This window comes from Neovison vison, chromosome 2 (assembly GCF_020171115.1).
Source record: "Neovison vison isolate M4711 chromosome 2, ASM_NN_V1, whole genome shotgun sequence".
Taxonomy (NCBI): domain Eukaryota; kingdom Metazoa; phylum Chordata; class Mammalia; order Carnivora; family Mustelidae; genus Neogale; species Neogale vison.
This window is the reverse complement of record NC_058092.1, coordinates 87,395,577-87,421,234: the sequence shown is the minus strand read 5'-3', so window position 1 is coordinate 87,421,234 and position 25,658 is coordinate 87,395,577. Positions and strand designations below refer to the sequence as shown.

General features: G+C 37.9%; 1 protein-coding gene across 2 annotated transcripts in view; it reads left to right on the top strand.

The window, feature by feature from the left end:
- The window catches only part of OLFM3 (olfactomedin 3), a 195,531-nt gene that overhangs the window by 150,328 nt on the left and 19,545 nt on the right, over positions 1-25,658 (top strand). For both annotated transcript variants that reach the window (XM_044238782.1, XM_044238781.1), the window contains exons 2-4: positions 7,536-7,682; positions 13,831-13,986; positions 19,099-19,318. In XM_044238782.1, coding sequence (XP_044094717.1) covers positions 7,536-7,682; positions 13,831-13,986; positions 19,099-19,318 — 523 coding nt within the window. The remainder of the gene's footprint in view (positions 1-7,535; positions 7,683-13,830; positions 13,987-19,098; positions 19,319-25,658) is intronic.

Here is a 25,658-nt window from a genome sequence, read left to right as displayed (position 1 = left end):
AATACACGCTCTGTTGAGTGAAACTTGAAGTGGAAATCCAGTTTGTAAAACAGGTCATGGATGGAATATTAAATTAAGGGAGGGCATTTATTGGCCCCCCACCATCTGCTCCCTCCCCACATAATTAACCCTTTCCTAGACAAGATTCCTCCAGAGAAAACTTACAGAACTCAAGGGCTCAGTTGGAAGTATGAATGATCTAATCCAACCTCCTCATGCCGCAACTGAGAGGAATGACCCAAAATATGTAAGTGACTAAACATATTTCCCCCAGCTGGTGAATGAGAGAGCCACAGGTAGAAGAAAGTCCCCTGACTGCAATCCTGATCAGAGGCGTGGTCTCATCCTTTACTAGTCCTTAGCCCTCCTGGCCCTGGTGCCACAGTAGGTTCATTCTGCCCTAATCAGATGGTTTCCCATAACCCTAAACTCCACTTCCCTTCTATGAAAGGGTTAACATTGCCCTTCCTAGTAGATTCAGCTAGGATATCCTGCCCCTTTTAACTTTCTTGCTGAATGTCCTCACTTTAGACAGTATGAATGGGATGAGCCTGCATTTTGTAAACATCAAAACAAAACAAAAGAAAAAAAGAGTAGGTCTTAAAATTTGTTTTCTAATTCTTTATGGGATGTGCAGATGGCAAAAAGTGCAGATTTACACAAATATGAAGTCTTTCTTTAGAAGGGTAGTTTCAAGTGACCTGAAAAAAAAAATAAGGAAAAAAAAAAAGGATTTCAATGATTAAATGCAATTAAATCTGTTTATAGCAAGTGTCTCTGAAATAGGCAGTGTACATTTGATTGTCTCAAAAGCTGAAAGAGGTTTTTAAATCTCCAAGATATTTTTGTTAAATACAGCTCCTTAATAGGGGAATATACTCCCTCTCATTTTTGTTAGAATCATGAAACATTTCTTTATTGTCCTCTTTGGCCCTGTTTTTCTCTCTTTTTCCTTTCTTTTTTTCCTTCCAATTTATCACTGGGCCCACCAGCCTCTGGAGAGGCTAGCCTATGCAGAGGTGAAGCCTTGGCTCTAAGAAAGCTTGGGCCCCCTCTGGCACTTCTCTCTGATGCAGAGTAACTGCCCCTTGAGGCTGAGCTTCTGAAAAATGCCCCACGCTGGGGCCTCCACACCAGGAAGAACCTGGAAAAGAGCAATTAAATAAGCAGAGGACATTCAGCAGCCACCAGCTGTTCCCAGGCAGCCCGACTGCTGGGGTGGGAAGAGGCCTCAAAGGGAACCCGAGGGCCTAAGTGATTTGTTTTGCTACAGTTTCAAACATCTAGTTGACTTCTCCTCATAAATAAACTACTTCACTGAGTTAGTCCGTGTTAAGTCCTGTGAAATGAGAATACCCTGACGCAAACTCTCCACACTTTCTACATTTCTTATTCTCAACTCACCGACTTTTTTCAGTCTGCACGAAGACACCAGAGTTCTGTTTTACAGTTTTTCTCCCTCAGATCCTTAGGCAGTATCCCTCTTGTGAAAGGGCAGCTAAGCAAATTAAGGAGTGGGAGATGGATGAGAAAACAGAACTGCAAATCTTGAGAGCCACAGAGAAAGCGATAATTGCCTTTTTAGAGAAGAAAGGTGACATGGATACAAGAGTAGATGTATTCCTGTGTGAGTACTTAAAGCAGAAGTAGGGCCCAAAGGGGAAAATGACAAAGACAGAAGTTCAGGTGGAGCCCCTCAGCTTGCCGCCAGTGGAAGGGGCTGCCTGTGAAGCAGCGAAATTCTTACCGTGCAGAGTCCGAGTGGAAGCACAAGTAAAGACAGAAGCGTGACTGAGTGGAGAGACGCAGGGCTGGATATGACCTCTGACTGAGTCTTTCCCAACTCTACGTCTTTGTGATTCCCAGAACATGAACAGAGGTGTTCAACAGACCTAAATTTTATATCTTTGGGTGTTTGTGCTTGTCATTTGTTTTTGTTGTTGTTGTTTTAATAGTTGTTTTTCTTGGAGCCTTGAGGCTTTCTTGAAGGAAAATATGCATTTCTTATTTCAGTTCCAACTAGTTTCATAAGAAATAGGAAGAAAACTGCTATGCAGTGACCTCTTTATTAACACATCCTCTAGAACACAGCTTCCTTCAGTGTGGTCTGTCAACATCTCTCCCATTCCTTTCCTCACACTTCTCCTTTCTTCACAACTAAAGTCATTAGCATGCTAAACCACATTTCACTCTCTGAGATCAAACATACCCTCAGACGAAAAAATCTGTAAGGGGTTTCATCATCACTTCAGTATCCCCACTCTAAATCAAATAGGATCTAACAAATGAATTTTTCCCCTGCTTTATTTTCCCCTACCTTGTACACCACTTCTAATAGAGTCCTTATTCTATTTTTTTTTTCCCCCTCAGTCTGTACTTTTATGAAATGCCTAGAAACTCAAGATAAAACATAAGACCTAGCAATGTTCAACTCGCTGATTCGGTTCCCTTGAAAGGATCAAAATTCTGTCTTTTGTCTGCCTCTCTACCTGGGTCCTGATAAAGGATTGCAGAGCCCACCACAGGGACATCCATTTGTCTTGCTGAGCCTTTACTGCTAACAGCTTCTCCGGGGTGCCAACTGCTACTTATTTCCATACTTCTTAGATGATGCCCTCCATCTGCCTGCATGCCTCTCCTCCATAGCAAATTTTTTTACTTTTGGTAAAAGGACATAGAATATCTGTCCACATTTATCTGCAGAGGATAGAAGAAAAGACAGTGCTGACAGCTGAAGAAAACTGGGTCTAAAGTCCTATACGTGACATTGACTAAATGGATGACTTGAAAAAAAAAAATTGCTTATGTTAATGTCAATGTCTAAGGAAGGGTCATTCTTTCAAAGCAAAGTAAGATTAAATTAAAAGGTGGGATTTTATAAACAGAAAAACAAACGGAAATGCATGATGTTTTTCTTTATTTTTATTTTTACCTCAGTCTTCAGGATCTCTCTTTTCTGGTACAAAGCCCTTGGAGTTTTGGGAGAACTCTCACAGTAGCTTTATACTTATAAAGCATAGCTTGGTAATTAAATTATAAGGAAAGAATCCAGACTTGAAATCTAATTGTTAAAATTATCATTTTAATTCTCTTATTTAGAGCATTCTTAAATATTTCATGAGTTCTGCAATATTAAAAACTGCTAGATAGTTCATTTCGTTCTTCTAATTAACACAAAGGGTTCAAAGAGGACTGCATCAGTAACCACTATGATTAGAGATGCTTTGGATAGTAATAAACGACATGCACCCTCCAGGTCCAAGAACTGGCCTTCACAGCAGTTCCGAAAAAGCTTTCAGGGTTACCTTTAGCGTTTATAGAAGGAAATTTCAGATAACTGGTGACGCAGTGTGGTGGCTAAACTTTCAGACCGGACAACATACTGACATCAGACTGCAAATCCCAGCTCTGCTGATTACCCCCTGCATGACCTTGAGCAAGTTCCTGGCGGACTTTCAGTCTCAGTTCCCTCATGTATAAAATGCGGGGAATAACATAACCTCGTCCATAAGGTTAGTGTGATATTCAAAGACAGTGGTACATGTGAACTGCCAAGTAATGGCTAGAGCTCCATCAACGGTTGCTATTACTGTGATTTTACAGATACCTGAATAGTTGTTCTTGTAAGTTGAAATGGCAAGTCTTTTTTCATTGGTATCCAAAAATTTTCTAAATATTTCCTTCTCCCCTGAGGTCTAACTGGTTTTACTTTGATCCTCTTTTCAATGACAGTTGTAGATACCCTAAAAGAGAGCACCCGAGATGCACATAAAGCTTTCTTTATTTATCACCGACCCTGACAAAGAGGCCTCTATCAAAACCCAGGGGACTGTCAGGCACTCATCTTTTACATTAGCTCTTTTCTCTTTTGAGTTACCTTTTTCTTGCCAAAGAGGTAACTTGTTATAGTTGAGATCATTCAGACTAACTCTACAGTAGATAAGGTCATGGCTCTTTTCAGTGATTCTTACAAGAAGACGATTGGAAGTACAAACAAGGCTGGAGTCTGCTTTTATTAAGCTGACACTTGAGGGAGAATGCTAAATGAACATCAAACCCTATTCACCTTTCCTGTTTCCCTCATTCCAGAGAGCAACTGACACCTTGCCCTGTCATGATAAGCTCCTCACTAGTTAGCCAAACACTTGGCAAGTGAACACCAATATTAATGCTGCCATCTTTAATAATCAGTGTTTGCACTGCTGTTAAAGATATTTTAATATTATAATTGGGTGACCCATGCTCCTTTATCTAAAAGCTAAATTTATCCTAGTGACAAGACTTAATTTTCTGACATATCTGAAATTTGTGTCCAATGCGAGGTGAATTCTAACGGAAACTATAGGACCTGTGTCTAGATATTTAAACCCCACACTGTTACTTAGTTTAAACCTTTAATGGTACCACTTACTCTGGTAAACTGTTCCTAACTCCATTCTATAATCTCTGAATTTTTTCTTCTTTAAGAAACATTGTAACACAATAATCTTTAAGATGCTATCTGATTCTAATAGTAGACAATTTTAAGTACATCTTTCTATCCTAACTTGATATTCAAGCATAAATGCTAGAAGGGATGAGAGAATGAAAAAGAAAGGAATAATAATGAATCCAGTGCTTCAGAAATAAAAGGCAGCATAGGAAGCTTCCATGAATTATCTGAAAAGGGAGATTAAAAGGAGCACCGGCACCATTTGCTTCTCATTATAGATGAAGTACAAGGACCATGACATCTTCCAGAGTTTCCTGAGTTTACAACTTACAGCTTCTCTGATATTTGTTCTTGATTGTTGTTGGAATGCCCATCAGCACCCTCTAGTGATTATTGCTGAAGCCCTTGAAAGAAAAAGTGAGGCTGATACAAAGGGTGGGATCTTATAAACAGAAAAACAAACTGTAATGTAAGATACTTGCATTACAATTAAGAAATTAAAGAAAAAGAAACTGTGTGTTGGTTGATGGTATGTAATGATCTGGGTCCTGGGACAGGATAAGTAGGAAACAGTATCTGTTCTGCTATGAATTCTAGAGACAGACGATCTCACAGAGGATAGCAGATCTGTAAAGAGGGAAGTCAGCCTGCATTAGTTCTTTAAAGAGTCTGCTTTCAATCTGGCAAAACACTCCAGGTCTATAGGCAAACAGCTGAGTCCAGGAACACTGGGCATTGTGCAAGACAGTCCTCTGCTGGCCTCTCTTCACCTCCTGGTTCCTAATCACATCTCAGTTCCCAACCCCTAACCCTTCTCTCACTCTTCTTCAGCCTTGGTCCTCCAATCTGATTCATTAAATACCTTATTTTCTAAATTAAATTCATTTCCCTCTTCTCCTGATCATACAAGAAATACCTATCTGCTGAATCCCTGAAACCCCAAAATGACAGATAGAGAAAGGCTGTTAAATTTCAGATCCTAGCTGTACAAGTAAGCCAGAGCTTACTTATGCAGGGAATTTATTACTTATTACTGATTTATCTGGTATTTCTGCAGGAAAAACAAATTCAGATCAAATTAGATGGTTTGTCTGTGTAACATCTGTTAGGTGGTTTTTCAATATCCATGATTGACCTTTAAAAACAATTATCTGGCTGTTCAACATCATACTAATAGGACATTGTAATTAAAAGCAGGATCTAGACCTGCACTCTCCAGCAAGGAGGCCACATGTAGCTACTGAGCATTTGAGATGTGGCTAATCCAAATTGAGTTAAGTCATAAGCACAAAATGCACAGTTTCAAATACAGTACCAAAAAAAGGAGAAAAAACAATGTGAAGTATCTCACAAATAATTTTTGTATTGACCACATGTTGAAATATTTTAGATATATGGATTAAATAGAATATATTAAGGTTAATATTATTTCTTCTTCCTTTTTCAAGCCTGTTAGGAAAGCTAAAATTATTACATTTCCAGTTGACAGTACTGCCCCCGAGCATACTGCCTGGTTTCACAGAAGCTCTACTACATCCAAGCTGAGTGTCCCCAAGTAATCTCCTCTTCTGTGAAATGGAAATAATAATTCCTGCTTCTTTGTATTGCTGTATCACCAAAGTCAATGCATGTGAGCTGTCCTTTGGAACAGGGCCTGACCTTGAACAGGCTGCACTCTTCAGTCCAGGCAATCCCCGAAGAGAAACTCAACTGAGAGTCAAGCTACCGATAATCTCAGCGGCTGGGAGAATGAGTGCCTCTTTGGGCATCCACAACGACTTCTGCTTGTATGATGGAGAGCATATGTTTAAGCACAGTTCTTTCTGAAAAGTAACTTGATGGAAAATGGGGATACTTACCTTTGTATCTGATAGAATGTACTCGATATAACAGGAAATATCTAGTAGCTGGATATAAACTAAGTGTGGAAATAAAACAGATGAAAGGCAAATAGCAATACTAGACAATATGCATTAAATGCCCAATGAATGATACAGACAATCTTTTGGAATAAGTAAAAACCATAAGGGCTTAGTAAACCAAAGGTTTATAAAACAGGTATTCCAAGCAGGAGAAACAAAACGAGTGACATACAAAGTTATGAATCAAGATGGCATACTTTCAGGACACAAATAGACCAATTTGGTTGGAAAGAAGTTTCTTATAGGAAGATACAGGAGGAAAAACTAGAAACATAAATAAGAGGCTGACTTTAAGCTGCTTCCTTTACTGATAGGAAGGCCACTTTAGGCCAGGGTTCTAGAGAGGGAGGGTGTTAAGTGCACAGAAGTAATTTAAGAAGATGAACTTGGCAGACTATGTCAAAATACTCTCTTGAACTTCTCTAAGACTCGGCTTCCTTTGCAAAACCATGCTGATCTAATTCTTTTTACCGTAAATTCTCATACTCATTGGCCCTTCAAGACACAGGAAGGTCCTTAAGATAGGGCTTGCTTCAGAATATCACATATGAATAATAATCAGAAAAAATATATATATACTACGAACTACCATTCACCATTGAGAAAGACAAAGTAACAGATCTTATATAGAAAGACCAGTGATACGTGATTCAGTGGTTATCAGATGCTTCTAAAGTTGCACTAAAATGTCCAAATACAACAAAAAACATGAGGGAGGGCTGTCGGGTCAATAAGTAGTTAATATGAGTGTATAGGGGCATATGGGTGGCTCAGTGGGTTAAGCCTCTGCCTTCGGCTTATGTCATGATCTCGGGGTCCTGGGATCGAGCCCCGCATTGGGCTCTCTGCTCGGCGGGAAGCATGCTTCCCCTTCTCTCTCTGCCTGCCTCTCTGCCTACCTGTGATCTCTGTCTGTCAAATAAATAAATAAAATCTTTTTAAAAAAATAATATGAGCGTATAGAAAGAAAAATTCTCCTTCTGGGGCACTGATAAGGAAGGTGTAACTGAGTGAAGCTATGCTGCCTATAGAAGTTGTTTATCTCTTTCTAACATGAAAGAATAAAAAACAGAAACTTGAATTATCAAAAAAGATGCTTTGCTTAAAATGCTACAAACCCGCATTCTCTTTATCCTGTAACGGAAGTCTGTGTTGTGTGTGTTTGCCATTGGTTTCCTCAGACTCAGATTAGTCCCAAAGAAGGGTGGCAAGTGTACAGCTCAGCCCAGGATCCTGATGGACGGTGCATATGCACAGTGGTTGCTCCAGAACAAAACTTGTGTTCCCGGGATGCTAAAAGCAGGCAGCTCCGCCAGCTTCTGGAGAAGGTAGGTATCCCGTCCTCCATGCACTTTCTTTTTTTTTTTTTTTTTTAACTACCATTCCTTGAAAAGGAAATGTGGGGAAGCAGGTATTGATGAGGAATGTCCTCCCAATTTTTGTCTCCCTTCTCAAACTTTCATCCCTCTTCCTCAAAAAGAGTACCTCAAGCTTCCTGTTCTGTTCTATTTATATTACTTTCTATTTTTCTCAATCATACCTTCTTAAGACTGGCTATCATATGTTTTAATATCCAGTTGGTCTCTCCTTAAAAAAAAAAAAAAACACAAAAAAAAGATAAGCGGTCTCATTCCCATGCCAGAAATTTATCCTCAACTCCCAGGATCGCACTAGGCTCTTCGAGCTCATGCATTTGAATCCCATTAACAACCTTGCAAGGAAGTTAAAATAATGGAATGCAATATGCAAGCTATCTGAACAGATAATGAATAATTTCAAGTATTTATCATCATTCTCTAAGCCATTCCTTTGAACATTAAGCTCTTCAATTTCATTCAATACCATTTTCTCCATATAATTTACTTAAGCCAGATCCATAACAATCAAACACAGAATACCCTTGATTTATTCTTTTTTACAGATAACAGTCAACTCATGAAGGGTTATTTATGTTTAGTTTGAGGAGGAAGGAAAAAAAAAAAAACAATGAATGGTTCTTTCAATTATTCTCATTCAGAATTTCACTGTGTTGGGCTCTGAATATAGTAGGACAGCTGGGTAGCCAGACTGATGGAAAGATGGCAACATGTTGGAATTTTAAATACCTTCAGGGATAACAAGATAAATTAGGTAGTATGTGCTTTCAAGGACACGGTACTCAACGATTCACTCTGCGCAATATCATTCTCATGATCATTCACGCAATGATGGCAGTGAGTAGGAACTTTTTATGGAAAATTAAAAGAAGCTAAAAAAATGAAAGCATCAAATCTGTTAATACAGACATGACGGCTTTATGCAGTTCCAAGTCTAGGAACAATAACCTTCTTCTACTGCCATAGAATGAAAATAAATTTGCTCCATGTACATTACTTGGAAGTCTATTGATGCACTAAGATTTTAAGAAAGTTTTTTTCTTGTTTTTATACAATGATTAGTCCTGTTTTTCCTCCCCTTCTCCTCAGAGATGTCATCAATCTATTGGCTCTCTCTTCTTAAGTCTCTTTTTATAAGAGACTTCCCTTGCTCTTTCAATATCTGTCTCCCAGACAAGAGCAAATGTCATTTTCATTCAAGTTAACGACCCTGGCTAATGTACTTCACAGCTATTAGAAATCATGACATATGAACTGTGATTTGTCTTGAGTATTGCTTACTTACCAATCCTGATTTTCTTTATTTCTATGAAAAATATCCAAATACATAGTTTCATATTTTTTGGTTAGTAGGGAAATTAATTACATTGGTAAAGAGATTTTATTTTTTAAATCCAATTCTCTCTTTTCTATTAAACTATATTTCTTCTCAAATTAAAGACTTTCTGCTTCTATATTCTTTTCTGTGCAAAAGCACCTTTTCTCTATACCAACTACATTGGTATAAGAAACACATCATTAAACACTGTAACCTTATTTCTATCACTGTTTTTCAGTAAAGCATTACACAATACACATCCCTATACAGATTCAGACATTTCTTCAAAAATCAGTCAAAAAAATTCAAATAAAGTGTCAGGAAGTGGATAATACCCTCTACAGTGGATAATACCCTCTACAGCTCCAAAGTGAACTATATTCCAGAAATATGAAAATCAGGAATAAGTGTAGGCTGAATAAGGCAATATTGGAATATATATATATATATATATATATATGTATATATGTGTATATACACACATATATATATATGTGTGTGTATATAATATCCAGGAGGTTGGCTGAAAGCAATCACTGAAATGTCCATGACCACTCCATATAATATGCACATGTTTAATTTTTTTTTAAAGATTTTATTTATTTATTTGACAGACAGAGATCACAAGTAGGCAGAGAGGCAGGCAGAGAGAGAGGAGGAAGCAGACTCCCTGCCAGGCAGAGAGCCTGATGTGGGGTTCGATCCCAGGACCCTGGGATCATGACCTGAGCTGAAGGCAGAGGTTTTAAACCGCTGAGCCACCCAGGTACCCCATGCACATGTTTAATGTTTTAAAAGAAATTCTAGAAGATCACACCTTAAAAAATCATTGTATTTAAGTGACCCAAAAATCCACAAAATTTATTTTAAAATGTAGCTTTCTATAAGTTACGTTTATTAAATTCCTCACTGGAGAGTATCATAGGTGAAGAGAAACAGTCATGAGTACATAGAGTGGCTTGAAGGAAGGAAGTAGTCCTGGTTTGCTGCACTGACCCAAAGAAAAGCCACATGAAACAAGCACTTCTTATTCCGACTGAGCAAGTTCCTTCTGACTTCTCTATAGTTTCCCGTCTATCTAAGGTGCCAGATGTAAAAACAGGAGCATGAGTTTAAGCAGCCCACTCACTATGATTTACAGAACTGATTTAGTCATATAATAAGGAAATATTTTTAAGAAGAATAATGCTATGAACAGAATGTCCCATATATCATATCTGTATCCAGTTCACTCAATCCTCACAGCCGAGGTCCCTGCCCTTCTAAGTGTACGTAAAGGAAACTGCTCTTTGAGGTTAAAGAACATACCAAAGTCACTTAACCAGTAGGCTGTGGGGCTTTACCAGATGAGTTTGGCATTTTCTCACCATCATGCTAGCGTCAACCAGGATGTCATGGTCGCACCCACTCTTGAATGATGTTCTGTCAAACATTTTTAATCAGTATCTATATTACTTAATAGTTTAAGAATTACAATTGCTTTCACAATATTTCCGGTCTTCATATGCCCAAACTAAAACTGTTCGCTTAAAAAATGTTTGTTAGCTATGAGCCTTCTCCGTACAGTTGAAGATGTTCTGCATTGTCTAGGATAGTATTTCCTAAAGTGTGATTTCTGGAAGAGGGTGCCAGTGGCATCCTCCCCATAGAATGATTTTAAGAAATACTGTACATGATACTTCACTCTTGATTTCCACCACACCATTTAATGCTAAAGGTTCTGGGAAGACCTACAGCAAAGAATCTGTTTGGTTTTGTTAATGCCAGGGCTGACCAAACATATTGAACTGTAGGGCTGCATTTTTTCCAAGATAGTCTCCACAGTAATTATGAAATAGAGTGAAAATCTAAGTTAATTTGTGTTTAAGGTCAGAAGTGCCTCAGATATTTTATTTATGCAAAGAACCAAGAGAAATAGTTTAAAAAATTATCAATGAAGTTGACAGTGAGCTTGCCAGATGATGGACAGAGCATCTAAACACAGGGACACCTATGAAAATTAAACTGTAGAACATGAGAGATGAACAGACTAGAAGAGGAACCACAAGTCTCCGTCCTACAAGCATAACCATGGGAATCCAGCCTCAGGTACAATCAGGAAACATGCTCAGGGGCTCTCTGTAAACAGTAGGAAACTAACATTCCTGGGGATATCCAGCAGAAAAAGCCAAAGAGAGCCCAGAGCCAAATCCCTTCTAACTAGACAACTGTACCTCTATCCATTACCCCAAAGGTAGCTCCTATAATTATGTGTATTTCTACAATATAGATGGTCACAATCAAGTCTCAGCAAAAACTCTCAGTGCCATTTTTCACAACACAAATAAAGTTGAAAATTAACTCCATAGGGTTAGTCAGAGGCAAAAAAAAAAAAAAAAAGAGAGAGAAAGAGAGAGAGAGGCTATTTTAACTGTATCCAGAATACCTTATTTGCCTATCATTTTCTAACTGTACAGACTGACGACATACATGGAATTCCTAGGAAAATATTGGTCAGGCCAATGATGGTTATCTTCGGAGACAAATGCTGTATTCAAATGTGTAGATAGTTTCTTTAATACCAGTGGTTTTTCTTTATTTATGCTTAACCATAACAGAGCTGAAAATTATTTTGAAAGCATTAAATTTATTCAAGTTGCAGTCACCATCTCCATCTTTCAGTGTTGTCTCGGTAATTTTGTGCTTCACTAGAGATTAAAAAAAAAAAAATGTAGCTGCCTAAGTAGGAATGATAGTAAATTAAGAAATATTTGGGAATGATGTAATGCTATAGTATAACAGTGACAGAAAAAGGGAATTTTCCTTAAAATATTAAAATACTAATTACCTATTACTACAATTGGAAGTCTAAGATAATTTTACCTAATAGATATTTATTGAGCAATTACTCTGTGCCTGGTTCTGTGTAAGGTCTTGGAAATAAAAGCTTTGAATAAGATGTAGCTTTGAACATCACGGAGTTCATAAAAGGGCAGTCGCTTCTGTTCTCCTACCCAACACACAAAATACACAATTAGTTTTAATATAAGCTAGACTATAATATATCCCGGAAAGATAGCATTCATAAAAGGCAGGACTATGGATGAAAGAGCAGGAGAAAAAAAAAAAAGGAAAATATAATCTTCTTTAATAAGTAGAAAGAACAGGCAGACCAAGGCAGCAAAATTCACTGCCTTTTTAGAATGTTCCAGTTCCAAGGAATGTACCAACAATAGGCTCTTTATAGCTAGCTGGTCCACTGAGCTTTCAGACATACATGATGACAAAAATTGAATAAATTACTCTTTCCTCATTTGTAACTCACAATTGTTGCAATGAAAATAACTTGTTACTGAAACATAAATAATGCATGTTTATTTAAAAATAAAAAGAATAATGCATAAAAATGTATGAAACAAATTAAAATTCACCTGAAATTCCACCACAATGTTTTTTTTTTTTTTTTGGTGCTTTCACACATTCATTTCATGCAAATAAAACATAAAATTCTATGCAGATTTACATATATCCTATTTAGCAGGGACTCCTTTCTATAATATCCGTTACTTCTCTTCTCACCCACGTCTCACTTCCTACCAAAAAACTAACAACCCAATATGTATTCTTCTAATCCTTACATACCTCTCTCCACCATGATTTGTCCTTATGCCCCATATGCACCATATGCCCCATTTTCTTTTATGTGTTTATGTGTAAGACACACACACAAAGAATTTGATTTAGAATAAAAGATCAAATTATATAAAGGCTGTTACATTTGTTCTTCTTACTTGCTTTTTTCATGGAATTCCTCCATGTTGAGCAAAATTTAATAAACACTGGGATCACTCAGGGATTCTGATAAAATGCAAATTCTGACTCAATAGTTCTGGGCTCGGCCCCAGAAGTCTGCAGTTCTAACAGGCTCCCAAGTGATGTCAAACTTGTTGCTCTGTAGACAGTACTTTGAGTACCAAAGTACAGAAACTTAGTTTACCCTTTAAAACAGTGTATTTGTACTCCATTCCCCAATTCACTTAGTAGCTCACCAACTATTAGACATTTTTCACTTTCTTTCTTTTTTTAGATTTTTGGTACCACAGCCTTTCTTTCCTTGTTTCTAGAAGTTTTATAAGTCACCCATTTCCTACTTCTACATAGCCTGGGGCCCAACGAACCAAAGTAGGTACCAACAGCTTAATCGGTGTATTATCTACCTACCAAACACTTAATACAGCTGCCATTTTCCAGGTCTCTTAAACACTACGCTCTCCAAGTCTGCGGGTGTCCCAGCATTGCCACCATGCATCTTGGTCAATTCAATCTCACCCCTGGGAGAACTCAAGATGTTGAAATGATTGTACTGGAATGAATGCATTCTAACTCTATTGGACATGTCACTACTATCCACAATTGCTAAACATCCCGATCTTAAAGAACTCAGAGTTAGCACTTACAGAAACAACTCATTTTAACATTTAACAGCTTGGGGCATCATGAGCTTACAAAGCCCTGGAATGAAATTTCTGTTTTTAAAATTTACTTTTCTGATTTATTAAATTCAATTTATTTATCTCTAATGGTAAATGTCAGTTTTCTTATTTCCCACCTAGGTTTAATTTTCCCTTGCTGAATTTTTTTGAATGTTTATCATTGTTCTTCTGAAAACATATTGTGTGGGCATACAAATCAGGATTTGGCATTTGGCAGTTCTTTATGTTAATGTCATTTTTGCTGGGTCAGTAGTGATCACATATTTCTGTACACAGATGATAACGTATAGCCAATGTTCTTTTTTAACAGGTTCAGAACATGTCCCAGTCTATTGAAGTCTTAAACTTGAGAACTCAGAGAGATTTCCAATATGTTCTAAAAATGGAAACTCAAATGAAAGGGCTGAAGGCCAAGTTTCGGCAGATTGAAGATGATCGGAAGACACTAATGACCAAGCATTTTCAAGTAGGTTTGACTTCTGCAATCTCGTCAATCCAAATCAGACACTGAGTGTAATGGACAGTCAGAATGGCAATCAGCTAGAAATAACTATGCATTGGCCCATACGAGCAAGGTTAAAGACTCTCTGGGGACATCAATCATCTCTCCAATGAAACTGACCGTTAGCTGGTAGGAATGCATAGCTGACTTGCTATAAAAAGAGCCTAATCCTCCTAGAGCTTGCTGGAGTTTCTAGATGTATTTACAGGCAATTCAATATCTAAGACAAGGGGAAAATCAAGGAGAATTAATAAGTAAATTTATCAAAGGTTCTTCTGATGACTTTATGCCCTACTAATATGAGAAGACATATAGAGAATATTTGTTATTAAAAGAGGCAATAATACCATTAATTATAGCATACAAGAATAAAAAGAAAGATGTTTCGTAATTTGATACAAAGTCTTTTCTTAGACTTCAGGTTGTTTTGGCAATTATCCAAAAACACTGAAAATGTAGAAATAGTGCTTTTAAGCATGCTATGTGGACATTTAGTACCTATGTATGACAGTGCCATATTTTTAAAAATCTGACTATGATAACACCATATGAGCCTCTATTGAAAAGAAATCATCTGCCTCCCAAGGGATAGCATGTAGTTTATAAAACATACTGTGGTTTAATAAGCATAATAGTTTCTTTCTTCCTTCCCTTCTTTAGTGAAATTCACTGCTGACAGTAAGAGAAAGGGCCTGAATTTAAGCATCAGAAGTGCTTTTCACACATAACTGTGATGGGCACAGAGCCGGTCAGGGACATGTGACAGGATCTCCACATAGCACATTTTGATCTGGCAAAAATTTTCATGGTTTTGTCATTTTCTTCAGTGGTGCTCAGGAGTCTGAGTAGATTGGTATAGAAAACAGTTTTTGCACCGAACCAGTTTTAAAGTTTCACCAGAAAGGTACAACAGAAGGAAGACGGGGTGAGAAAGTTGAGGGTATTGATAGGCAATGAGGCTGAAGGAATGAATCATGAAGTTTGAGTGGAAGAGAAAATTAAACAAAGCCAAGAAGTTAAGAAATTAGAACACATTAAAGTAAGGCTTAAAAGATACAATAAACGTAAATATTACAGGAAATGAGAGAATGAGTGAACTGGATGAATAGAGAATTTATAGGGGAATGATAACCTACAAAAAATATAAGGCTGAGGAGGACATGAGTTCATGTTAACTGACATTTATCGAGCATGTACCGTGTGCAGGCGGGGCCCGCTGCGGGATATGTAATGACCTCTCTTCTATGAAAGACAACTAAAACAGGCAGGTAAAAATTGATGGTAAATAGAAGCACAAACATTACTGAACAGCACAAAGGGAAGAGTAAGGTTGTTTAATTTTATTCAGAGAAGATCAGGGAAAGAGTTACAAGATTTGGCCATTTTCAGGAAAGCAGTTTTGGACTAGTCCCTGCAACATAAATATACACACACACGCACACACACACACACACACACAACCAAAATCCCAGAGGACTTCAAGAAGACGAGAACATTTGCCAAGGTTCAGAGTTAGGGTATAGGCCATAGAGGAGTACCATAAGCCGTATGCTGAGGTCATCAACAAGGTAGGAGATGGAAGCTGGCACCAACAGCACAGGGGGAGCATTCCCAGAAAGGAAGGAGGACAGAAGGAGAGGTGCTCAGGGTGTCTGGCGCACAGTGAAAATTATTCAAGCTCAGGTGGGCAGTCCAGAACTCTGTGATGCCAAGGGATAGTTAGAGGGTGCCAGGCCTGGCAGGGCTGGTGACACGAGGAAACATGTCCATCTGTGGCAACTCTTGGAAGATGATTAGAAACAGAGATTCAACGCTGAGAAAAACACAAGGAAGTAATTTTCCTTTTCTAGAAGTTTGCCTAGCAGCAGTCAGGCTACCAATAAGAAGAGTTAATTTTCAGGCAGCACCATAGGGCGTCATGATTTTGATTGATTAGTAGTTCACATAATCCAAGTGGATACTTCAGTTGTATGTAAAAATTCAAACAGCAATGATAATTTTCTGAAGAATTATACATACTCAGCACATAGTTCTGACAACTTTAAATATATATTAGCTAATTTAATCCTCTCAACAATACTATAAAGTAGACACCATATTTATCTCCGTCGTTGAGATGAAGAAACTGATACAATTTGTTCAGCATGAAATACCTAATATGCCTCAGAACAGCAATATCCAGCTGTAGAGGTCAGCCAGCTAATACCAGTTCTACACTGCCTCTCCCAAGTAGATAATAGCTTTCTGAAACTTAAGAATAATAATTACATGCTAAATATGTTTGTTGAATTTATGTATTCACTGAGTCTGAGCATGAGTCAGATGGTGACTCAGCACCTAGGGGCTGAGGTGCTATATTTAAAACAAAGAACTGGAACATTCCAAAAGTAAGTTTACATCAGAGAATACTTTTAAATTGGAAGAAAATCTGACTAAGATGAAAATCTTATTCTAGTTAACATACTTGAAACTATCATTCTTATAGGAAAGATCATGGTTGGGCAAGATAGTCTAGCTACAACATTGGCTGTAAGAGTGACATAGTAGGGACACCTGGGTGGCTCAGTTGGTTAAGCAGCTGCCTTCGGCTCAGGTCATGATCCCAGCATCCTGGGATCGAGTCCCACATTGGGCTCCTTTCTCAGCAGGGAGCCTGCTGCTCCCTCTGCCTCTGCCTGCCTGTGCTTGCTTTCTCGCTCTCCCTCTGACAAATAAATAAATAAAATCTTAAAAAAAAAAAAAAAGAGTGACATAGTAGGCAGTGAAATTCTAGAAGAAATTAGTAAGTACAGATCTGTGCTATTCTACTTTAACCTTTTAAGTATTTCATACGTATATTGGCCGAAATTTCCATTGCTCTCTGACTAGTGTTACAAGTTTCAAAAGTGATTACCAATAATCAAATTATGAATTTTTGAAAATATCCTGAAACACAATTAGCTTTTTTTTTTTTTTTTTAAGTTCAGGGGAAAAAAAGTCCCCAAAATTGTGACACTGAATTGCTCTGTTTTCAGTATTCCCATAATGTAACATAAAACTCTTCATTGTAACTGTATAATGTACAGCAAATGCTACCAACAGAACTCTTCTTATTAAAATCATAATGAAGCAATTGTGTCTTCCTTTTGGGATGCCATAAGATGCTTAAACTAATAAGTGTATTTCCAAATGAGCCACCAAAATGAGTAAAGTTATGCAATTCTACCTTTTCACTGTGATACTTATGAATCTTTCTCATTATGAAGACAGTCCCCTCCCACTCAACATGGACATACAGACTAAATAGAAAAATTCTGAGCTTACAGAGCAAGTGAAAATTTCCCAGGAAACATAAGCCCATAAATCAGGGCAGCAATGGGAACTCCTGCTATTTTAATGCATTTATAGTAATAACATCTTCCAAATGTAATTTTAAAATGCAATTTTCAGCTCCTTAAATTAGTTAGTGTACAACATTGTTTCTGACAGTACCTATGGATTATTCTCAAATGATCATAACAGTGACAGCTCTTTCCACAAATGAGATCATCTGTTAAAAAAAACTCACAACTGACTCACACCCTTGAAATTTCCACTGACCACTACCACCAAATTAAAGGAAAAGAAGACAGATGACACCTGGAAATTGAAAGTGAAACTGCAGGTGAGGCTCAGTCCCATGATGCTAGAAATCAGAGACACTGGGTTGCAAAACACGGTTCTTGTCCTCCAGATGAAAATTAGCTTTAAGTTTTAAATGACCTGGAGTGCCTGAATGGCTCAGTGGGTTAAGCCTCTGCTTAGGCAGAGGTCGTGATCCCAGGGTTTTGGGATCGAGCCCCACATCAGGCTCTCTGCTCTGCAGGGAGCCTGCTTCCTCCTCTCTCTCTGCCTACTTGTGAGCTCTGTCTGTCAAATAAATAAATAAAATCTTTAAAAATAAATAAAAATTAAAAAAATTTTTTTTTTAAATTTTCAAATGACCCTATACAACTAGTTCCTTTGTTACATGAACTGTGAGCACCTTGGTCCTTGAAAGAGTTGAAAGAGTTAATTCACTACATGGGTGAGCAATTCTGCCTCACTTAAAGAGCTCTGGATTATCTATGCTAAGGCAAATGGAGTCAGAATGTGGGTAATAATTCAAAATGGTAAACAGCAACATGCATTTCTTCGAGCTTTGAGGAGCTTTGCATGATTTATGATGCTTGCCAAACTTACCTTCCTAATGACATTGTGCTAAGATGGATGTTAAAAAGAATGAAGGAATATCTAAGTGCACTGGAACAGGGACAGAGTGGTAGAAAGCCATAGTTGTAACAATTCAGAGTGTTACAGAAAGGCTGTTCCAGGATCCAAAATTCTTCTGGTAAGTAGTCCCATAACATAGATAATTAGTAAGTAATTAGAGTTCACAGATAGAGGATATTTGACCTATTTCTAGTAATTCATAATTAGAAGATAGACCTGATTATATTTCTTAAAAAATGTATTGTTCACTTTATAAAATGCTACCAGAAGGTAAAATAATACATTAACCATTAATTGCTATCATAAGAAGTTTTTATAATGATGATAAGGATCAATTTGTTCTATAGAAAAGCACAGGGGCACCTGGGTGGCTCAGTTGGTGAAGTGACTGCCTTCGGCTCAGGTCTTGATCCCAGGGTTCTGGGATCGAGCCCCACATTGGGCTTCCTGTAGAGCAGGGAGTCTGCTTCTCCCTCTGTCTCTGCCTCCATGAATAAATAAGTAAAATTTTAAAGAAAAAAAAAAGCACATAATCATTTAAAGAGAGGTTCTTGTATTGCAATAAATGGATTTACTACTAATGATCATGTAGCCACTTATATTCTCACAAAGCACCTAGTTTCAACCAAAAATCAATAAGGATTTTGATATACAAATGTTGAATCAATAAGCTGTAAACCTGAAACTAATATAATGTTATATCCTGATTACACATTAATAAAATTTTTCTTTTAATTTAAAAAAAAGGAATTTTGGATCTGTTTTAATAATCTGCTTTAAGTATCATATTGATACTGCTTGATCTATTTAAATGACTCTCCGGAACAACTGGCTGATTTTTCGCAGGAGTTGAAAGAGAAGATGGATGAACTCCTGCCCTTGATCCCGGTGCTGGAACAGTACAAAACAGATGCCAAGTTAATCACCCAGTTCAAAGAGGAGATCCGGAATCTGTCTGCCGTCCTCACTGGGATTCAGGAGGAAATCGGTGCCTATGACTATGAGGAACTGCATCAAAGGGTTCTCAGCCTGGAAACCAGGCTTCGTGACTGCATGAAAAAGCTGAGTAAGTAGAACAATTTCATTTATTTAAGTTGTGTTTTTAGCAGTTTCAGTGAAAACTGCATTCTTACATTTTGCAGACAGTCATGAATATCCAATTATAGAGAAACCAGTGTCTGCTTTCTCAGTGTAAGGATTCCTTAATGCCTTAAGCACGCCTTTGTAATCAGTGCTATTTGGTTAACGGCTGCCTAATTTTCACAGTACCCTGTTACCATTTGGTGGCTTGAAATAATATGGACAATTCTATTGGCTACAATAATGGCAATACGTTACTACAGACTGATAATATGGGATGGTCAATCATTACTTGGCTAAAAGGGAGATGAGGCATTTTTATTAGTGGAGAAAGTTAGAGGCTGGGAAAAATGTAGTTACCTTGGGACCAAATATGAAATAGCAGTAATTAAATCGGACAAAAACAATTCCTCTACTATAGAGAATTACCATCAGCTAGCAGTTCTGATCTACACAAGAAATTAAAAGGAGGCACCTATTCAAATATAGATTCGCTACTCTGCAAGGGGTCAAGCGTATGACATGGGATATGGACTCCAGTTCCTGAGTCCTGAAATGTGTGGTTCAACCTGGTCTAAGTTTCCAAACTCCTTCACTTCATCCATGAGTTAATTACTCAACTGAAATCATCATGGCACTAGGCTGTAATTTAATGCAAAGTAAATACATGGTCACAGATTGAATGAGGAGGCATTGTTAGATCATTTAGGAACAGTATTTTAGTTGTTGACATGAAGGGACATGTCAGGGAGGTCAGGGAAATACTATAGAAAAGTGTTCCCTCAGTGGAAAAAAACACTTATCTGGAATAGAAAATAAACTAAAAAGAGAGATAAAGAAGTTGGAAAAGATAATTTCTAGTAAAGACAACTTCTTCAGGCAATAGATATAAACACTTAATATTTAGATGGCTGATGCGTACTTTAAGGATTATTCTACAAATGCAATCCAAATTAAAAAAAGAGAGTGAATGTACAAAACATTATATTTAGTACCATTCAAAATAATTTGGGGAATCACCAGATCAGAGGCTCCACTGAAGTCAATCCAGGATTTCCTAGAGATTCTGACATAATTACTCAGAAGGCAATTAACATAAACCCTCAAGCCAAATGCTTATGCAGGCATCCCCAGTTCCTTATTCCTCATCAGTCAAGGCCCACACCTTTTCACCTATAACTCTTCTTCTAACAATCATGACTCCAGTAGATTCCACAACTCCTATTCTTGCACTTTTCACCCATTGCGCACAATATGGCCAAAGGTATTTATCTGAAGCATAAATCTGAAATTAATCTGCGCCACTGAAAATCCTAGCATATAGCCCACAATTTATGAGGCCCTCCATATGCGGCCCTACTTCTCCCCTCAGGTCCTGCCACTCCTCCCTTCACATGCTACACCCGAGTCATGTGTGTTCTATACTTTCTCATCACAGGGCAGTGTTGAGATGCTTGTCCCTTCTCCTGAAATGCTCTTTCCCGTTTATCCTTTCTGTGTCAATACATGTTCACTGGCCTCATGAGACAAATTCCCATCTATCCTTCAGTTCTCAGTTTAAATATCATGTCTTGGCTAGAATCCTTCATTAAGCTCCCTATTAATACTGTATCCCAGCTGGCTGATTATTTCACCATGATATTTCACCCGAACCCTGATATTTCACCAATGACTGGAAGTAGGCAGAGAGGCAGGCAGAGAGAGAGGAGGAAGCAAGCTTCCTGCTGAAGAGAGAGCCCGATGCAGAACTTGATCCCAGGACCCTGAGATCATGACCTGAGCCCGAAGGCAGAGACTTAACCCATGGGACAAAAGTCCAGTCCTATGACTGGACTTTTCATGCTTCATTACCACTACATGTGTAATTGGATAGCTGCCTTCTAGATTTTTTTCCATCAGAACAAGAACAGTATCTGTGACACTCCCTTTAAAACTTGTATTCCCTCAATGACTGGAAAACTGTCTGACAAAGAAAAGTTAATAAATATTTGCCAAATAAATTAATTCTATAAGGAGCCAGATGGTAACAACTTCACACTTTCAACAAAGTAAACAATAGCTATTTCAAGACTTATTTGGAAAAAAAAATTAAAAAAACTCTCTAAGCCACATTGAGTCACATGGCATGGGACTGACTAAGTAAAGGAGGAATTATTTATCTGATATAACACTTAAATACCTCCTTATATGCTATTCTTTTATAATTAATGTTATGAAGTTTATTGTTAATATCCAGTAGGTAAAATATTACTGACATAAGTGAGTTCTGTTATATTTTATTTTTAAATAAAAAAATGCCTTTAGTGTAATGCACATATTAATTACATAGCTTGCCAGATGATGTCTCCACCAAACCAGATAAGAAAATCTCAGTCCAAGAATTGAGTGCCCTATCTAAATTACTTTGGGGGTTACAAAAAAAAATCCAGATGCATTTTTAGTAGCTCATAAAACATTTGATTACAGATTTTCTGTAAATGACAGTGCATAAGATTGGTCTGTGTAGGACTCTGACTTACTTTAGAAGAGGTCTGTTTGTTACAGATGAATCACTCCAGATTCTGAGAATCAATATATTCAGTCATTCCTAGCAACTCACAATAAACCCAAGCCTAAACTTTGTACACTGAGACCAGATAAATTTGCTAAGTACACCTACACTCTACAAAAGAATGGACAGGCAAAAGAGTCGTTGTAGCTAGTAAATACCTAGGAACTTAGAGTGTGCCAGTCAGGTTTTTGAGGGACTGGCATGGAAAATTCTTGGAATTTGCTTAACTTTAGAAATGAATTTCACTTCTAACACATATCATCTCTGAGTTGACTCAGCTAGAAATAATGCCGCAGTTTGGAAATGAAATCTATACTCCTTTCAGCTCTTTGACAATCTCTTTTGGTTTTTTTGTTCAGTCCGCATAGAACTCTCCCACACACAGCCTACTTCAATATTGAAAATGATATCTGGGACAAAGGGGATTAATTTAAGTGGACACAAATTCATCCTATTCCTTCTTACTGAACCATGGATAATGTTTCCATGATGCCCTGAGGCCTTAGGACAGTGATCCACAATACATATATTTTTTAACATCAAAGCCTCTTTTTACTAATTTGCCTTCAGGAACAACAAAGTTTGAAAGAATATAACTTTCAAATTAACTACATTAACTAGTTAATATTTAATTTTATCTTTACTAATCAAAAACAAAACCTTGCCACTAATGCAAATGTCTAACAGCAATAAAATAGTATTCAACTTTCTTATTTAATGAGATGGTTGCTATTTGAGTTAATTGATATGACCTTATAAGAGATTAGAAATAACTCGGACATGTTAAAAACTCTTTCCTAGATTATTAGTAGCTCTGAGGTCTCTACTTACGGAGTAGAGAGGCTAGTGCCACAATGACTGTAACTCATTTATGCTGTTTGTCCCAAGAGCCGGGTACTTTTCTCTATCACAACAGATCTACAAAACAATCAGAATGACTTACTGAGAGTCTCCTAAGCAGAGAAAGTATTTATCAGCAGGATCACAACCATTAATTACAATGTAGAGCACCTGTCCAGGTAGAGACAGACAGCCCTAATGCCATGAAGTATGAAGTTCCATGGTCCCTGAAAAAAAATAAATAAAGGAATCTTCATATCGTTCTTTTTAAAAAATTACTCCAGCTTGAAAGGAAGTATCTGAAACATGTATTTGCAGAAGAAAACACAAACACATGATTGGGAGCAGTGCCTAATACTACTTTGTACTTATATTTCCTGGGACTTTAAATAAAGATTGGATGACATTATTTTTGAGAACCTTTGAACTCCATGCTTCCTATTAACTGCCCAGTTATCAAAATATCAGAACACAATGACTTAGAAAACAAATGTTAATCAACATCAGAACCATTTATAGGAGATAGATAGAAAAAAAAAAAAAAAAACGAGGGTCTCAATGTTCCAAAGCATCTAAAATCCAGCTCTTCTGCTCTTTGGATCTATACCGAGACATTGGATAATCATGGTATATCCTCAATACAGTAACAGGAGCAGGAAGTTTCACCCATCAACGGCATCTTCAATCTTCACAAAAGCCTCTCAACACACACAGCCAATTAGCAGAGGGCAGAAATGGATTGGGGCAAGAGAATCAAATTGCAACAATGATGAATGCATTTCCGCTCACCTTTTCAGTGAATTTGCTTTTAGGGAAAATGCACATCACATAAATTTTAAGAGACTAAAAAACAAACTAGCCTCATTGCCTGCAAGGTCTAAGTTACTCCCCAAAAGTAAGTAAGGCTCTAAAGGAATCACAAGTCACTGAGAACACCAGGGCACCATTCAGCGTATTTCTACCGGAGAATTACGGTTTTGGAGAAAACAGAAATTAGGGAAAGAAAAAAAGGTTTTAACAAGGGTGCACCCTGGTGGGTCTGAATGAGGTACAGTAATGCTCTTTCCTAACTGCTTAATTTTCTCCTGTGAGAGACAAGGTGAAGTCCCACGTGCTTCATTAAATATCCCATTCCTAGACATGCGAAGTGTAATTAAATGCATGTGAGAATTTGCTGAAAGAAGCACAGTTAAAACTCTCACGCACACCCTGAGAGCATCAATAGACGTTTAATGTAGATTATAATCAGGCTTTCCAGTTGCCTTCCCTCCACTCCCTCAAGTTAGTTTCTATTTGAGGGCAATTGTGTGGGGCCATCTAGTGAAGCTCAGGATATGTCTATTAACGGTTTTGAGGCTTCATGTTCAAGGGAATGGCCGTAGTACTCATCACACTCAAATCTCAAATCTACAATCTGCATGATTTTAAAATCTAAAATCTAAATCTTAAATTTAGATTTTAAAATCTAAAATCTAAACTCTATATCTGCGAATGCATGGCTCAGTCAGTTAAGCATCTGCCTTTGACTCAACCGGTAATCCCAGGGTCCCGGGGTGGAATGAGCCCTGCATATATCTATATATAGTACATCAGGCTCCCTGCTTAGCAGGGAGCCTGCTTCTTCCTCTCCCTCTGCTGCTCCCCCTGCTTATGCTCTTTCTCTATCTCTCTCCCTCTCTCCGTCAAATATACAAATAAAATGTTAAAAAAAAGGGGCGCCTGGGTGGCTCAGTGGGTTAAAGCCTCTGCTTTCAGCTCAGGTCATGATCCCAGGGTCCTGGGATCGAGCCCCACTGCTCAGCGGGGAGCCTGCTTCCTCCTCTCTCTGCCTGCCTCTCTGCCTGCTTGTGATCTCTGTCTGTCAAATAAATAAATAAAATCTAAAAGAAAAAAAAAATGTTAAAAAAATTTTTTTTTTAAATTTTTGAAGGTCACAACTTTTGGTCACAAGTACGGAATTTGGATTACCGGCATGTTTATGCCAAATGAGATTTTAAAAGAAAAACCCAATTGTCTCTGTGTAATAGTCTTATTTGTTCATTCAACAAATACTAATTGACTCTCCAGTATGTGCCAGCATTCTGGTAGGTACTGGGTGGTATGAAGATGAGTAGCACACTGTCTCCCTCTACTGTTAAGAAGTTTGCATTTTAGTGGCAAAAATGAGCACAAAAGTAGATCATTAGAGCAATACTGATGGCCTATTTGACAAGCAGTATGCCAGCTGTTTTACATGTTATCTGTTCCAACCACTGGAAGAATTCTGGATTGGGCATGATCATGGGCAATTTCTGCTCAGAGAGTTTAATTACCAAAGGTACACGTTGGAGGCAGCATCTGTAAACCCAAGTTCCTTCTGAATTCAAAGGCAGATTTCATCCCCAGATTTCTTTCTTTTTTGCTATAGAAAGAAAGGAGATAGAGAGTCTTTTTTATCCTTCCCTAAACCCCATTCACATGCACTCACATCATTTCTCTCTCCAACCAATCTCTTGAAACCACCTCTTAGCTGCTGCCTCACTTCCACCACCCTGACCCAGATCATCATTCACCATCTCTCATTTGGGTGACCGCAGTGGGCCTCTTAACCACTGTCCTTAACCTGAAGTCATTCCCTCGCCACTACATGAGGTGTTTAAAATAGTCTTTTCCAGGGGCACCTGGGTGGCTCAGTGGGTTAGGCCGTTGCCTTCGGCTCAGGTCATGATCTCAGAGTCCTGGGATCGAGCCCTGCGTAAGGCTCTCTGCTCAACAGGGAGCCTGCTTCCTCCTCTCTCTCTGCCTGCTTGTGATTTCCGTCTGTCAAATAAATAAAATCTTAAAAAAATAAATAAATAAAATAGTCTTTTCCAAATGCAAATGTCACAGCCAGCACGACAAATCGACCAGGAACGTGAGGGTAAGAGGATGGTGAAAAGAAATTAAGAGACAAAGA